The sequence below is a fragment of the Oryx dammah genome, unplaced genomic scaffold (genome assembly GCF_014754425.2).
Source record: "Oryx dammah isolate SB20612 unplaced genomic scaffold, SCBI_Odam_1.1 HiC_scaffold_21, whole genome shotgun sequence".
NCBI classification, from domain to species: Eukaryota; Metazoa; Chordata; class Mammalia; order Artiodactyla; family Bovidae; genus Oryx; species Oryx dammah.
Window position 1 is genome coordinate 47,373,184 of NW_024070205.1, and position 16,077 is coordinate 47,389,260.

Here is a 16,077-nt window from a genome sequence, read left to right on the forward strand (position 1 = left end):
GCTCCGCTCGCCCAGAGCGCGCGAGGCCTCCTAGCCTGGAAACAAGCCCCTCCCAGCGCAGCTGTCGCCGCCGCCCGCGGGCTCCTTTCACTTTCTCACGGCCAAGTCCCCCAGAGGGGCGCCGCTGCCGCCACCGCCGCTGCGCCCGCCCGACGACTCCGCCTGCACCGCCTTGCTACCAGCCCCGCCCGGGCCCGCCCATCCCAACAGTTTCTGTCTGCGATTGGCACGCGCGAGCGGCAGCTTCAGTTCGCCTTTCCCATTGGCTGGGCCCTCTTGCCAGTCTGACGATTGCCCGCCACTGCCTCCGCCCTCCTGAAAAGCCGCCCTCCTATTGGAGGAGACTGCGTGCTGGAGGCGGGCGGGGAACCCGGTCCGGCCGCTTTCGGTCAATCGCAGCAGCCCAGCGCCGGGAGGGAGGGAGGCGCGCGGGTGGTGGGGGGGAACATCTGGCCGGCGCCGCCGCGTGCGTGCGTGGTGCGTCCCCCGCCCCTCCCCCTTGGCCCCCCCCCGCCCGCCCGCCCCCCGGCCCGGGCTCCGCGCTCGCTCCTCGCTCGCTCGCTCCCTCGCTGTGTCTGGCAGGCTGCGGCCGCCGCTGGGCTGCTGCCATGGGGAGCCGTTGAGAGTGGGGCCTCTTCGCTCCGCCGCGCTCCTCCGACTGCCAGAGGGGGTGGGCGGGAGGGAGGGAGGGAGCAGGGGGAGCGGGCGACGGAGCCGGGATTGGGGGGCGGGGGGGCCGGGAGGGAGGGAGGGGGGGCCCGCGGAGGAGGAAGCCCACCAAGTCCGGCAGCGGCGGCAGCGGCGGCCGGGAGGCGGAGGACACGGCGGCGGCGGGGACGCGGTGACTTAGGGCCGCTCCGTGTGAGTCCCGGCGCCGGCCCCCGGCCCCGACCCGGCGCCCCCTCCGCGCCCGGGGCCCTGGCGGGCGGGGCGCCGGCTGTGCGGCCCCGGCCGGCGGGGCAGTGCGGGCAGACGGGAGGGCGACCGGGCCCCGCGAGTGGAGTTAGTTTGTGCGGGTGGAGCTAGGGGTGGCGGGGGGCACCGCCGCAGCAGGGGCCGGGTGCGGGGCCGGGCCGCCGCAGCTGCGGGTCGGGCGGGGTGCGGCCGGTGCAGCTGCGGCGCGGGGCGCGCTCCGGCCGGTGCAGCTGCGGCGGCGCCTCTCGGGGGCGGGGGGCGCGGGGCGGGGGCTTGGGAGCGGTGCAGCTGCACGGCGCCGGGACGGCCGCGGCTCCGGGGACCCTTGCAGCTGCGGCGGCGCCCGCGGGGAGGCCCCTCCCGGACCAGGGCAGTTGCCGGGGGCTCTCGCCGTGGCGGCGGGGAAGCGATAGCAGCCACCCTCCCCCGGCTTCTTACGACTTTTCTTTTGTTGTTGCCGTGACCCGGGTCTGTTTTCTTGTCTGTTGTTTAAGGTGTTTTCCTGCTGCACCGGCTCTACGCCCTCCACCTCCTTCCCTGTGGTTTAACCTTCCTCTTTCCCCTAGTGTTTTATGCACAGCCAACTACGTAAAAATTTGCATTGCTTCCCACCCCCACCCCCGCCGCCTCCCTGCTCCGCACCCCTGCCCCCACCTCCTTGAAAAACAAAACCCGGCCTCACAAAACCCTCTCCGGACCTGCGGCTGCGAGGCGCAAAGAGGTTGATTTGTGGAGTGGGAGTCGCTGGCCCATTGCGGTGCTCGGGACTCATTAAACTGTCACTCGCCCCCCCCACCCCCCACCCCCCACCCCACTGGGTAAATGGGGTGATTAATGTCTGATATATGGGAATGAGGCGAGGGCATTTGTGCAGAATAGGTGGTGTGGCTGAGGAATTTTATCTCCAAAGAGTGCCTCCTGAAATAAGCATTCATAATTATGTCATTCATCGCGAAGTTAGAGAAAGTTGGGTTTGTGACTTTGGGAAAGCAAGAAGCACGGGAGAGAGAAACTTGGCCTTTGTTACTCTTTCTTTAACTCTTGGCCGTGGTTTTTCTAATGAGAACAGAGTGGTTATCACCAGGACTGTGACACTTGGCGCCTCAGGCCCCAGAGCCTTTTCTGTTCCTAACCCCCACAGGAGCCTGTGCAGACGTATTTGACATTCACAGATGTCGCAGCCCCTTTCAGGGCACTGGTCGGGCCAGCCCGGGTTGCTTTACAATTTCTTCAGCCATTCGAAAAGACCCGCACATGTAGCTAAAAAAGTTCCTAACTTGCTAGACCTAGGTCCCCACCCCTTCCCCCTTTCTCCCTGAAAGGTTTTCTTGTGATCATGAACATTACAGAGTGACCCAAAAAAAGATTGTTATGGGACACAGATCAAGGGGAAGACAGAGTTCTGCTCTGAGGGGAAAGTCGGATCAGATACCCAGGTGCAGCATTCATTTTAGGTGGCTGTAGCAGGTTGCCAGTTTATTAATTTGTCTCATTGAAGTACTTTCCAGGATTTCAGAAAGTGCAGTTTCAGCTTGTTGATCCTGAGAGTTGAAATTTGCATTAACTGGCAGTGTGAGAAATTTTACGGAGAAGGTAGTTTTAGATAAGTAGTTATGTAAGGGTGAAATAATGAGAACCAGGTTGAAGTCATAGTTCTGAATAGTCTTCCAACATCCTGAGACATGTATACCATTCTCTCCGCAGAGAAAAAAAGAAATTAAAGTGCCGTAATAATGTTGAAATGGGACTGGAGATGTCAAATGGGTTGGTTTAAAAATATCCCTAAGCTGCCTTTGAAACTAAATGTTGGAGTTGAATAAAAGTGAATCTGGATTTCCTGAATAGCACCGTGGCAAGAGTGTGCTGTCAGTATGTAAGCCAGTCCACCAACTTAAGACAGAAGTGTTGCTATTCCATAAATACAGTAGAACTCCATATGCTGAGTTTTTCAATTTCTTCTGTTAGAAAGTTTGGGGGGAAAAAAGGGAGACTTTGAAGTATTTTGTTTATACTAACAGAAGAGAAAAGTTCTCCTAAGAAAAAGCTGGTGGCAGGAGTGTAGAGGAGTAGCATATGGCATTAAAAGGAGCACAGCTGGAGGTAGCATTTCCATCTGAACATGATGTCAGAGCAGCTGACAGCCTGCCATCCCTCAGCCTTTTATTCTAACACACAGACAGGGAGTTAGTGTGTGCGGATCTGTGGTGGAGAAGGTATCTCATTCCTCTCTAACATCATCTCCACTTTGCATCTGTCTCTCTCAGTCTGCTTTTTTTCCACCGATGTAACAGACCTGGAGCCAGCGAGACTCAGAGGAAAAGACTTAATCAGGTTTATGTGTCCTAAAGGTAGGAGTAGCAAGAGATTAGATTGAGCATATTTCTGTTTTGGTGTTTTGTATATTTAATTAAAAAAAAATCACATTACTTTTCTAATCCAGTTTAGGAGTAAAATGTGGAATTGAGTATTAAATGAACATCTTATTGGCATTGAAAGTCTTGGGCTTGTTTAGTTTTAATTTTTATCCCATTTTGCTTGAGCGGTAAAGAACTTTACAGAATATTTCAAGTTTTGAGATGTTAAGAAAGGCTTTGAAATACTTCTTTTTGAGATCACTTCGGATTAAAATGCTTTTTTGTTGTTGTTCACTGCTATTTAGATTCCTTTTGCTTTTGGAGTCGGGGTGGGGGTGGGGGGAGAGAAACAGTAAACTGTTTGGAATCCAGCATTCAAACTTATATGAGAAGATTATTCTAGTTAAGAAGCTAGATTGTTGTGTAATTAATTCCACTGTGAAACTTTATTCTTCAAAACATTCAGCAGCACTACTTACTGAAACATACAGCTGTAGTGCTTTTGAAACCAAAGGGTTTTTTTTTTTTCAAAAGAAAAGAAAAAAACTTTTGTCCCCAAGAGAATAGTTTGACTGGTTTCCTCATTTCTCTCTCAAATATATACTTAAGAGATCTTTTATTTCAGCATAACGATAATTATTTGCAGGAGTTTTTGTGTTAGCGACTAATTTAGAACTTGTAGATTTGAGCTGCCTGAATTGGCCAGACAGCTGTAATCGCACTCCTCTATTCTTAATCTCTTTATCTGGGCAGCAGCTGCCATATGGCCACAGTCAGCTGGATCAGATGTTTATAAGCTTCCTTCTTCGTCCCTCTCTGTCCTCTCAGCCTCCTAATTTGATCACGGCTACCTTGTGAGCTGCCCTCCAATCTTTATTTTTAGCCCTCTCAAGGATTAGGATTGATGTTAGCTGTGGGGCACTTAAAGTGATTGTATTGTAAATCTTGGTTTATTCTAGCAGTGGCATCTTGCAGAATGTATTGGGTTAGGCTGAAAGTTTTAGTCCATCTTGGGCAAAGTGTAGAAGCAGCAGGGAAGTAATTTTTAAATGCTAAATTAATATGTATCCATTCCCCAAATGCACTTTTAGAGCTGGTTGATGTGGAACCTTGCTTCTAGTCATAGGAAAGGGGAAGTCGGGCTTTCTTTATTTTTAAGGAGTTGAATTTTGCAGTTGAATTTTGACCCTTTGTACATCTGCGTCTCCCCACCCTCCATTTTACCCTTTTTCACCAGAAACTAAGGGCAACGATGCACATTTGAAAGAATAAAGGCTATTGGGAAAACAGAATATATCAAGTTATGTTGAAACAAAGTATTTTCTGTAGACTGAGGTATGGCAGAGTTAAAAAAAAAATAGTTTCTCTTTTACTAGCAAGGCTTTTTTTGGTTATGTCGAACCTGTACAGCTTTTGAGTTTCATTTAAATGTAATATGCCTTTATTTAAAAGTTTGTATTAATTTTAATATAGAACTCATTTTGCTATGCAACAGATCAAAGTTTAGATGAGAATTTGCAGTTAAATAAAGCCCTTCTGGTTTTTAATATTCTAAATGTACAGATTTTACAAAGAAATACAACCATTTCTTTTCTCAATTCATAAAAAAAAAATTTGGATTTGTTCGTAGTAAGGATGATCTTTTCCATCTGTTGGTGTAGTTCCTTCTGATCTCGTACATGTGTGCTATACCTGCAAATCTTAAGGCATTAACATCTGTTTTTATACACAAGGCTTTTGTTGTTTTAACACTCTGACTTTAAAAGTAAGTTGTTTGCTGATTTCTGGACTAATTATGTGATTTCTTTTTTTTTCCCCTTGATTCAGCCAAATGTGTGTGTTTAAATCGTGCTTTCTAAGTGCAGTCAGGTATCAAAAGTAATAAAACAGGATGGTTGAACAAGTTTTCTGAATCTTCCAGAATGTGTTTGCGACTTTTCTTTGTTCATTATTTGAGTTGTTCCCTTTGAAAATAAAACTATTTTGTAGGTTTTGTAGGACATAATTTGATGATTAGAGTTAGTTAAATTTCTTCTGAAAGAGACCTAAATTCGTCCTCTCAGTAAGACTGTATTGAAATGAAGACTTTTAAAACTTGACTAAAAGTTCAGGGAAGGTGGAGATGCATCAGAGACTGCTTGGCTGGAGTAAGAAGTTTCGAAAGCGTACATTTTTCTTCTCACACTTGGTTTTGTGTGTGTGTGTGTGATTTGGTAGTGCTTGGGTCATAAGCCTGATTAAAATTCAGGGACATGTACCTCCGAGGCCCAAGCTGATTTTTTTTTTTTTTTTTAAGTGGGGACTAGAGCATTGAAAAGTTGTTCCTAACCAGACTCTCATGAGAAATTTCTCTCTTCACAGGTTATGAAGACAGTATGGAGTTTCCAGACCATAGTAGACATTTGCTGCAGTGTCTGAGCGAGCAGAGACATCAGGGTTTTCTTTGTGACTGCACTGTTCTGGTGGGAGATGCCCAGTTCCGAGCGCACCGAGCTGTACTGGCTTCATGCAGCATGTATTTCCACCTCTTTTACAAGGACCAGCTGGACAAAAGAGACATTGTTCATCTGAACAGCGACATTGTTACAGCCCCAGCCTTCGCTCTCCTGCTTGAATTCATGTATGAAGGGAAACTCCAGTTCAAAGACTTGCCCATTGAAGACGTGCTAGCAGCTGCCAGTTATCTCCACATGTATGACATTGTCAAAGTCTGCAAAAAGAAGCTGAAAGAGAAAGCCACCACCGAGGCAGACAGCACCAAAAAGGAAGAAGATGCTTCAAGTTGTTCGGACAAAGTCGAGAGCCTCTCGGATGGCAGCAGCCACATGGCAGGCGATTTGCCCAGTGATGAAGATGAAGGGGAAGATGAAAAACTGAACATCTTGCCCAGCAAAAGGGACTTGGCGGCCGAGCCTGGGAACATGTGGATGCGATTGCCCTCGGACTCAGCAGGCATCCCCCAGGCTGGCGGAGAGGCAGAGCCACACGCCACAGCAGCTGGAAAAACAGTAGCCAGCCCCTGCAGTTCAACAGAGTCTTTGTCCCAGAGGTCTGTCACCTCCGTGAGGGATTCGGCAGATGTTGACTGTGTGCTGGACCTGTCTGTCAAGTCCAGCCTTTCAGGAGTTGAAAATCTGAACAGCTCTTATTTCTCTTCACAGGACGTGCTGAGAAGCAACCTGGTGCAGGTGAAGGTGGAGAAAGAGGCTTCCTGTGATGAGAGTGATGTTGGCACTAATGACTATGACATGGAACATAGCACTGTGAAAGAGAGTGTGAGCACTAATAACAGGGTACAGTATGAGCCGGCCCATCTGGCTCCTCTGAGGGAGGACTCGGTCCTGAGGGAGCTGGAGCGGGAGGACAAAGCCAGCGACGACGAGATGATGACCCCCGAGAGCGAGCGGGTCCAGGTGGAGGGCGGCATGGAGAGCAGCCTGCTGCCCTACGTCTCCAACATCCTGAGCCCGGCCGGCCAGATCTTCATGTGCCCCCTGTGCAACAAGGTCTTCCCCAGCCCGCACATCCTGCAGATCCACCTGAGCACGCACTTCCGCGAGCAGGACGGCCTGCGCAGCAAGCCGGCCGCCGACGTCAACGTGCCCACCTGCTCGCTCTGCGGGAAGACGTTCTCCTGCATGTACACCCTGAAGCGCCACGAGAGGACTCACTCGGGCGAGAAGCCCTACACGTGCACTCAGTGCGGCAAGAGCTTCCAGTACTCGCACAACCTGAGCCGCCACGCCGTGGTGCACACGCGCGAGAAGCCGCACGCCTGCAAGTGGTGTGAGCGCAGGTTCACGCAGTCCGGGGACCTGTACCGGCACATCCGCAAGTTCCACTGTGAGTTGGTGAACTCCTTGTCGGTCAAAAGCGAGGCGCTGAGCCTGCCCGCGGTCAGAGACTGGACCTTAGAAGATAGCTCTCAAGAACTCTGGAAATAATTTTATATATATATATATAAATAATATATATATACCTATATATAAATAGATCTCTATATAGTTGTGGTACGGTCTAAAAGCAGTCTCGTTTCCTGGAACTGAAAGGTTGGGATATTAACTTGTTTTTGCACTTTAGAATAGCATGAGAATCTCACTAATTTAGCATCCTGATTAAAGAAACTTTAGAGCAAGTCGGAGAATAGAGAGGTGTTTTTTTCTTCCTTTCTTTCGAGGGGGTAGGGGAAGTAAGCCAATAAGAACCTTTGAAACAAATCGTCCTATCACAAAATGCTTTCATAGGGTCTGTTTTGTCAGCACTGCGGTGTCTTTTGAGCTCTCTCCTTTTTCCCACTTTTTCTTTTTTTTAAGGTAGAAATTCCCTCCAGTTTTATTAGCCTCTTTATATGTCTCAAATTGCATGAATCTTTTCTGGCTGTTGGAAACCTGAATGCTTTTAGACCCAAATGGAAAATTTCTGAAATGCTGGATTATCTATTTTTAAACAAGCAGTTGACTTAAAACTTTCTGTGGCAACTTCTGGTTTTCTGACGGTTCCCAATGAGAGAAATTCTGAAAGTACACTGGGATCACTGGGACGCTGTCTTTGTGAAGGTTTGCTTGGGATGAAAAAGGATATTGCAGCTTCAGCAGTGTTGAACTGTGTGTTGAAAAATGTGAATTACTGTTATTGTATACTGTAATTGATTACATGGGCTGGGGGGGGTGTCAAAGGACTTGACAGGTTGTGTTGATGCTCTTAGTTGAGTCTTGAAAAGTAAATATTAACGCTACAGAAATGCATGAGTTTCAATATATTTTTTGTCTTTGTTTGCATTGTATAACTTTAACGAGTGAGTTTAAAATTATTTAATTTCCTTAGAGAAATAGCACCATTTGAAAAAAAAAAACCTGGTGTTATGAAGAACGTTAATGCACTGTTTTTATTTTTATTTTATATAATTTAAATTGACTTTCCCACTGTCTTTAAGTTGAAACTGTTAAGCTGAATAAAAACTTAAGCTGCAAATTGATAACTTCGCTACATAACAAGGAAAATATAAATGTTTACAAATGGCTTAAAGATCTGCATGTGCAGTGTGCATTTATAACAAAACTTCTAATTGCACAAAACCCAGGCCAGCTCAAAGTTTAGATGTACACATTTACCCAGTTGAGCGTTTTTAGAGTAACTACTGCACAAATTGACAATAGGTCATTCTCTTTTTTTTTCTCCCCTTTTCTTTTTCTCTCCTTCCTTTCCCCTCCCTTCCTCCCTCCATCCCTTACCCCCCCATCCCCTCCCCCATACCCCCCACACCCCCAACTCATGAAAAGATTCTATGGACTGAAAAAGCCCCAGGCTGAATGGACTGGACTGCCTTGATTGACACGGGGAAGGGGGTTAGTAGACTATGTGTATCAGCGGCAGCAGAGGCTGCAGCCCAACGTGTGGTTTTAATGACCAGCACACAGGGCAAAAGCATTTTGCACAGTGTTTGTTTTCCTGTCTTGCACTTACAAATAAGGTCTATGGGAGTAGCATGGAAAACGTTTGCTGTTTTTCCCTTTTTTTTTTTTTTTAAATTGCTTTTGTTTAAAATTTGATCGCCTTAACTACTGTAAACATAGCCTATTTTTGTGCTTAAGATACTGAATGGAAAACTCCATTGTGTGTTGCTGGACTGTTTTGGAAATATTTGGTCAAATGTGTGTTAATTTGGCTGTAATGGCATTTAAAGCAAACAAACAAACAAAAAAAGCTGTGAAAATGGCCTTGGAGCATTATCTTTAGTTACTTGAAGAGTTTCTAGTTTTTTTAAAGTACAGTTTATGTTAAGATAATTTTTATTAATTTAGAGAAGACAATCAATGTCTGTGAGAAAACGGACTTTCTTTTGGATTTTCTTTTTGTGGTCATTGTGAGTGATTGCTTTTTCCTTTTATTAGTTTCACATTCTTCCTTTGTTCTAAAACTTAGACTGACATCTAGCTTTGACAATCATAGTATGTTTTATTTTCCTGAGGGGGGAATAACTTATAATGCTGTTTAGTTTTGTACTATTGGTGTGTTGGTGAATTTTTAAACTGTGTGCTAACTGCAATAAATTATATGAACTGAGAATTTTTGTGTGTTTTCAAAATTGTGATTATGTACTATATAGATCCTAAATATGTATCATACATGGCATCTTTATTTTTAATATTAATTCTATTCAGAGTTTATGAATTATTAGATTACTTTAAATCACTCAGATAGAAGTGTTCAGACATTTTGCTTCTAGTCATTTAAGAAGATACTAAATGCATGTTTAAAAAAAATGTGACCCATTTTCTACAACCTGGATCAGGAACGTGAAGATGGCAGCATAGATTTTTCATAATACACTGTACAACTACCCCATAAGTAATCCATACCCCATAAGTTGATTGGTCAAATCTATTTTTCTATGTTCTGGCTTAAGTGGAAAATTGTAGGAGACCGGATGTCTTAATTTGGAAAACTGCTTGGCTAATGACTGGAATTTTAGGCAATTGAATTAGCAGGCATTTGATTGTTCAAGAATAGCTGTATACATCCTCTTTGTTGCTGGGAGAAGTCAAAAGTTCTCAGGTTTTAATTCTTAAGTTTTAACTTTAAAATGTGATTAAGTACATGCAACCATTTAAAAAACTGTTCCCTAATTTTTGTGATCGTCCCAACTTCATGCTTGCCTGATGGGTCTTGTCAGGGTGAGAAACATTTGCTGGCTGACCTAAAGAATCAACAGAACACTAACTCACACATGCTGAGGGTCCAGTCGTCTTCAAGTGTGAGCAAGACTGGCACCAACCTGAGAGTTTTTACAAATTCTGGAATCTATAATTGTCCATACTCTTCCAGGATATCCTTAAAGGTACCTATGGAAATACAGTTTTACATGATTATTGTCAAAATTAAATACATTTACATTAAATGACCCATAGTAAGGTTCATATTCTTAATTTCAATAGAAATGATATATAAGGTCTGGAGCTTGAAGGTGTGCCATATGTAAGTTCCCTGTTGTCTTTGGATGGGAATCCCAAAAGATTATAAAGCACCATCAGTAATTTACTATACTGCTTGGGATCCTACCTTTCCCTTTTTTTTTTTTGGTTGACACAGGATTTCAGTTACATGAAAACTCACTTGGTTTTAACCAAACATTGTTTGATATGAAAGGAGAATGTACATTTGAGTTCCACAAAATAATTTCTTGGACAGTTAGTTCCGGGGTGGGAGGGTGAGTAGGACCTGTGTCTTCAGTTCCTATGCTGTCTGGTCAGAGTGTCTCGAAGCTTTCAGAAGATGGTGAGGATTATAATTTAGTTCCACAGACTAGCATCTAATTTTAAATGAGCATTATTTTAAACTTAGCTGGATGCACTTACAAAAAGTGTTTTGACATGAAATTTGGAAGAAATAACTCCTTAAAACACTTCTTGCAAAACGAACAAATTATACAAATCACCATGTTTGATAAGTGAAGGAATGAGTTGTTCATTCACTACATTTTTAAAAAAGGAAATTAATTTGTCATGTAATCACATTGGAAACCATTCAAATTGATCTCACCTTTGACATTGGGCTGACATATAAGTATACTTTAAATATGGGGTTTCATTTACTTTTGAAAACATCTGTTTCGTTCAGATAATTATTCCCTAGATTAATGTGGGCCCAGCTTTGTGTGTAAGGTATACCCTAGGGAATATCCAAGAGCTATCCAATGTTAAGGATACTGGTTTTGGATTTCCTTTCTAGTTAATTATGCTATCAGATTAATAGGTGAATCAAATAGAGTTTTTTTTTTTTTTTCCAATAGACGTGATCTACAAACAAGTTATTGGAAGATTAGGAAAAGGTGAACATTTTATTAAAATTATATAATAGCTCACATTAAAATGGCTGAAATACTCCTTTTTTTTCCAGGTAAAACAAAAATTTTGAACTATTAAACAATTGGTTTTCTCAACCTCAGAAGTAATACAACTTAAAGAATCTTGAATCTCCCAAGTTTGATCAATAGAACACAAAACATAAAAACTTGACTTTAAAAGTCCTATTGTACCAGATAAGAATTTTTTAAAAGAATCTTACCATCTCAAAATTTATTGTATGACTACATTTTATTATAAAAGCTTAAAACATTCTTTCATTTCTAATATGAGGGAAACTCACATACATCTGGATAGGAAACTCAAATTTTAGTTTCAATTTGTAGATATTGATCTAAATTTTCACTGTAATTATTTAAATGTTTGAAACTTACTAATAAGGTACAGTGATCAAGGAAGTATGAATTTTGAAATCCTGGACTGGAAAACTCCATCCTTTTATTTAATGTCATTTGACATGAAAACACTAGAAATAATACCATTTTTATTTTAAAAAGAGCAATTATTTTTTAAAAGCAAATAAGTTTTAGGAGTTTCATTCTGGCTAATAGCCCAAATTTATTACACTGATAGGATTTTGTCCCTTATGTTAAAAATGTCCTACTCTGACCTGCCGACGAAACATGGCAAAATATCTTTGTAGGTGATCCTTTGGTCCAAAACGTAGAACCACTTATCTTTTGACCGTGTCAGTGTAGTTACGTAGACAGAAGCATTGTATGTTTCTAGCCTTCCCAACTCAGATTTTTTTTAATATAAAAAGAGGGCTAAAGCAATCAGATCATACTGATGACACTGGAGGTTTTTAGAAATATTAGTTTATTTACAGAGACATTTTAGAAGTGAAACTTTCAACGTTTTGGTTAAAAATCTTAGTGTTTGTAATTCCTTGTGAAAGAAACTGAACTCCATACATAAAACATTGTAACAAGGAACTGTGAGGTCATAGAAATGAAACTTGAAAAGTCGCTCCTTTAAACCCAATTAAAAGTGTCTGCTTACACTAAATAATTTGTTGATTTAATTGTCTAGATAATTCAGGCTCATAGAATCCTAAATATTCAAGCACTTGAAAGAAAGCTGATTTTTTTTGAGAGAAATAAACTAGTTGACTTTCCTGGTTCTATTCGAATATTTACTAACTGTTAATCACGATCCCTGGGTTTATGTGAAGGGTAGTTTGCAAAATGATTCTTTCAAAACTAAAATTTTCTTGAATTTCAAGTTCTTGTCCCTGCCCCCTACCCTTTCTAATTGTCTTCAGAAATGGGTTTACAGTTGAGCTTGCATTTTGCTATAGGAGGCAATTCTCTCTAGTTCGTTTGGCATGAGAGGAGAAAAAACCCAATTTGGCTTTAAAATGTAGCACATTAGTCAGTAACAGTTTCAGTGAGGATATTTAGAGTGGCTTTGAGAGGCCGTGTGACACAGATAGAGAGTCCATTCATGGAAGCGATTTATTTACAGTTTATTATGATCTCTGTAGTTAATCATTAAATCAAGTAGCTTTTACTCAATGTCAACATGCATGCTTAACATGACTATATAGGAATTTTTAAAAAGACATATTGGCCTAAATATTCACATTTGTAAAAAGTTTATTTGTAGTTAATATGAAGTGGTACATGAAAAATGTATTTGAATATTTGTAAACTTTTATAGGCTATAGTAACTCTTGTTGCTTGAATACATAATCATGTAAGTACAGTGGTACTGAACTTGAAAGAATAGCGTAACCTTATGTGTGCTGTGACAAATCAGAGCTAACTTTTGATGTGACAGAGCTTAAAAGAATAAAACTTAACCATGTAGAATTTTAAAATATAGATTACTCGAAACTATGTATAAATAAGGGCGTATTCACCTCATTTAAAAAAAAAATCATTCCTTGGTTCAGTGTACACTTCACCTTTGAGGGGATTACAAAACACCCTGACATTTAGTTACATATGTCTCTTGCTCTGAAATGATCTGTGATCAAAGTAGGAGCATGTAAGCTTTTAATCTAAATCTCTTAAAAACAGAAAAATTATATGCATATTATATGTATGTACATATGTACCTTTTTTGTGGATCATTTATTTGGAACTGTGTCGTGCAAACGAGCTCTTTGGTAATGCTGAAATGCCTATTGCATGTTTACTAGACAGGCAACAAGGCTTCCTAGAGTATCTATTTGGATAAGTTTTAGAAAAGCACAATGATACAATAATAGACAATTAAAAACATTTAGGAAAAACATTTATTGTTTGTGAACCATAGCCACAGAAGTTTATGCCATCTATTCATTTTTAGGGGAAAAAGTCCATTTCTTCTCATTTATAGCTGTTTCTCTGTGTACTTAAAATCCTCATTGACTAGAAGAAATTTGAGCATAAAGCTGTATTCCAAGAAAATAATTTATAAGGTTATTTCTATAACTAACTGCCTTTGAGAAAGAGGGTCTCTTAAGTGTGACAGGAGGAAGAAATGGTACAGGTTTATATTCAAAGCACAGACATTATACACATGCCTTTATTGTAAAATTTAAGGTCTCTTCAGTATCCCCAAGATCTTGCAATTGAATAAATGAAAAAGAAACTAAAGGCTGGCAGATGGACTACCCTTTAGGTTTTTATTTTTGTTGAGATACAAACTAAAATTCATATTTTATAGTCTGCTCTGTTTTTCTCAGTGTCCTTTATTCATTATAAGAGGGCAAATTTTATGCATTGAGTAATTTTGGACACCGTTGCCATGGACCTTTTTCAACCAAGTTGTTTTTACGTGTGAATTTCTACCATTTTGAAAAAATTGAAGTACGTTTGAATGAAAACTACATTTGAGGTTGGCCCTATTTACCACTCTGCACCAGCAACCCACAGACATATATCCAAGGTCAGAGCCTGTGCACCAAGGGGCTGAGGCATTTTCAGTTGCTCAGTATAATAAACTACAGTGAACTCTATGAAATCCTTAGGTTAAGAGAAAAAAATGAGAGGATATGTTGAGGCACAATGAAGTTTTGTTTTTCATACTAAGTGTGAAGTCTAGAAAACGTAATTTCTCACATTCTATTTATGTTATCTGACTTGAGGGATGCCTCAAAGCAGTACTGGAATCACTTATGTGCAAAATGGGGAGGGAGGGTGGGTTTGTCATCTATTCAATTTGCTTTGTAAAGGTGCTTATCTTGCAGTAAAAATAATACTTTAGTCAAAATATAGGCGGTTTGTAGGCTTGACCAGCATGGAAGAATTTTAAATGATTGAAGTGTTTCTGTTTAAAAGTCAAACAACGCCCTCGAAGTATGAGGCAATCAATCCTCATATTGTTATTCTTATTTAATGATACATGTATAATTTTTTCTCTCTCCTAAAATAACATAACTCTTAAGTCGTATAAACAAAAACATTTCCCAGCTTACATCTGTATCCTAAATTTTAAAATTTGCATTCTGGACTGGTTGCTTTTAAAATAATGAGTTAATTTGGTTATTCAAATTGCAAAAATCTAATGGCCAGAATGGCCCAATTATTCCCCATTATTTGAAGACCTGTGTTATGTGTCTGATATTCTCCCCTTACAAACTGCTGTATCACGTGTCCTTCCTAAAAATCACAGAAACTTAGAGCTGGACAGGGCAAAAGTGATTTCCAGTTTGTTTATCCTAAAAGTGGAAGAGCAGGTACCAGGTGAGGCCATAAGAGAAGGGAAGAGGGTCCAGACTACTTTGCAAACATTTCATACATTCCCCAAACCTTTAGTTATCTATCATTTTAGACATGAGGGTTTTTAAAAATTTTTTCCTCTTTAGAGGCACGTGGAGGCTGAATTCCTTGTTCAGGGCACATCTTTGATCAAGTCTGAATCTGATCTCAAAATTCTGGTTATGTCCAAATGGTAATTGCAATATGTTAATAGATATTTACCAAGATTGCACTTACCGTTGTCTGCTATATATAGTTACAAGTTGAACCTAAGATTGGAATTATGCTATTTCTCTTCCTGACTTAGATCCTATCAACTATTAAAAAAATTATCACAGTAGAGCACTCTCTCCTGAGAGTGCGGAGGACATGTCTTGGCGCCTCTGCCTTGGGCTCCCCAAGAACTGAGACCCTGGCAGGATTCTTCCCACTGACACACCCTCCCTCTCTACTCCCAGTCATGAAAGGGGTTGCTTAGGTTTCCAAACATGTTACTAGTTCAACCGTGGCACTGCTACTTGCAGGCTAGTAAGTGCAGGGCTGACCGAACTGTTGCTGGATGTGCAAGAGGAAGAGAAGAAACATGCATGCACGACAGAGGGTGGCAGCCAGACAGGAACCTCAAAACTTGTTTGCTGCTGAAAGGAGAAAATTGAATAATTTCCCACATATCTGAAAACTGGCCTTGGTTACTTGGAATGTTTTTCACCCCTGTCTCCCAGTATCATCTGCTTTAGAGAAAGAAGGCTTAAGAGAAAGTTAATGAAGTTATACCAGCCCCACCCTGATTTCTCCACTTGTAAGAAAGACCAGAAAAATAATACCCTTATCATCTCCTTCCTTAGAATAGTGTGCAAATGAATTTGTAAAAGTATTAAGCTCTCAAAAAAAAAATGCTATATGCATTTGCAGTGACTTCACTATTATAATGATTATTATTTTTTATGCCAAGGTGAAGTTTCCTTATCATAAAGCCTTCTTATCAATGTGGGTTTTTTAAATGTGAATTTTTATGATTTAAGTTCATTGGTCACTAACAGTCTCAACTTTATTCTGGTTTTAAGCAGGCCCTGAGGAAAGCAAGTTCTACATGATATGTGAAAGTCCAAGCACCATAGGAATGAAAAAGATCCTACGGTCTCAGGTAGGTAGGTATGCCCTAACCCTCACAGAACTTACATCGTACTTTTGGTTCCTTTGGACGAATGTCCCAAGCCCTTTCAACTCTCTATCTGATTAATCCAAAAACCTAAGCTG

The 16,077-nt window shown here is 41.7% G+C and overlaps 1 protein-coding gene across 3 annotated transcripts; it reads left to right on the plus strand.

Annotated features, from left to right (window-relative positions):
• Positions 1–458: 458 nt before the first annotated feature.
• ZBTB18 (zinc finger and BTB domain containing 18) lies at positions 459–9,335 on the plus strand. Of its 3 annotated transcripts, XM_040263597.1 has the most exons (3): positions 775–861; positions 3,180–3,263; positions 5,631–9,335. In XM_040263597.1, exons 2-3 carry the CDS (start codon positions 3,251–3,253, stop codon positions 7,211–7,213), a joined length of 1,596 nt encoding a protein of 531 aa, XP_040119531.1. In that variant the 5' UTR covers positions 775–861; positions 3,180–3,250; the 3' UTR covers positions 7,214–9,335. The 3 variants fall into 3 exon arrangements, with proteins under 3 accessions (XP_040119532.1, XP_040119531.1, XP_040119533.1); XM_040263598.1 differs by lacking the exons at positions 775–861; positions 3,180–3,263 and adding an exon at positions 459–477; XM_040263599.1 differs by lacking the exon at positions 3,180–3,263 and having other exon boundaries at positions 841–859.
• The last annotated feature ends 6,742 nt before the right edge of the window (positions 9,336–16,077 follow it).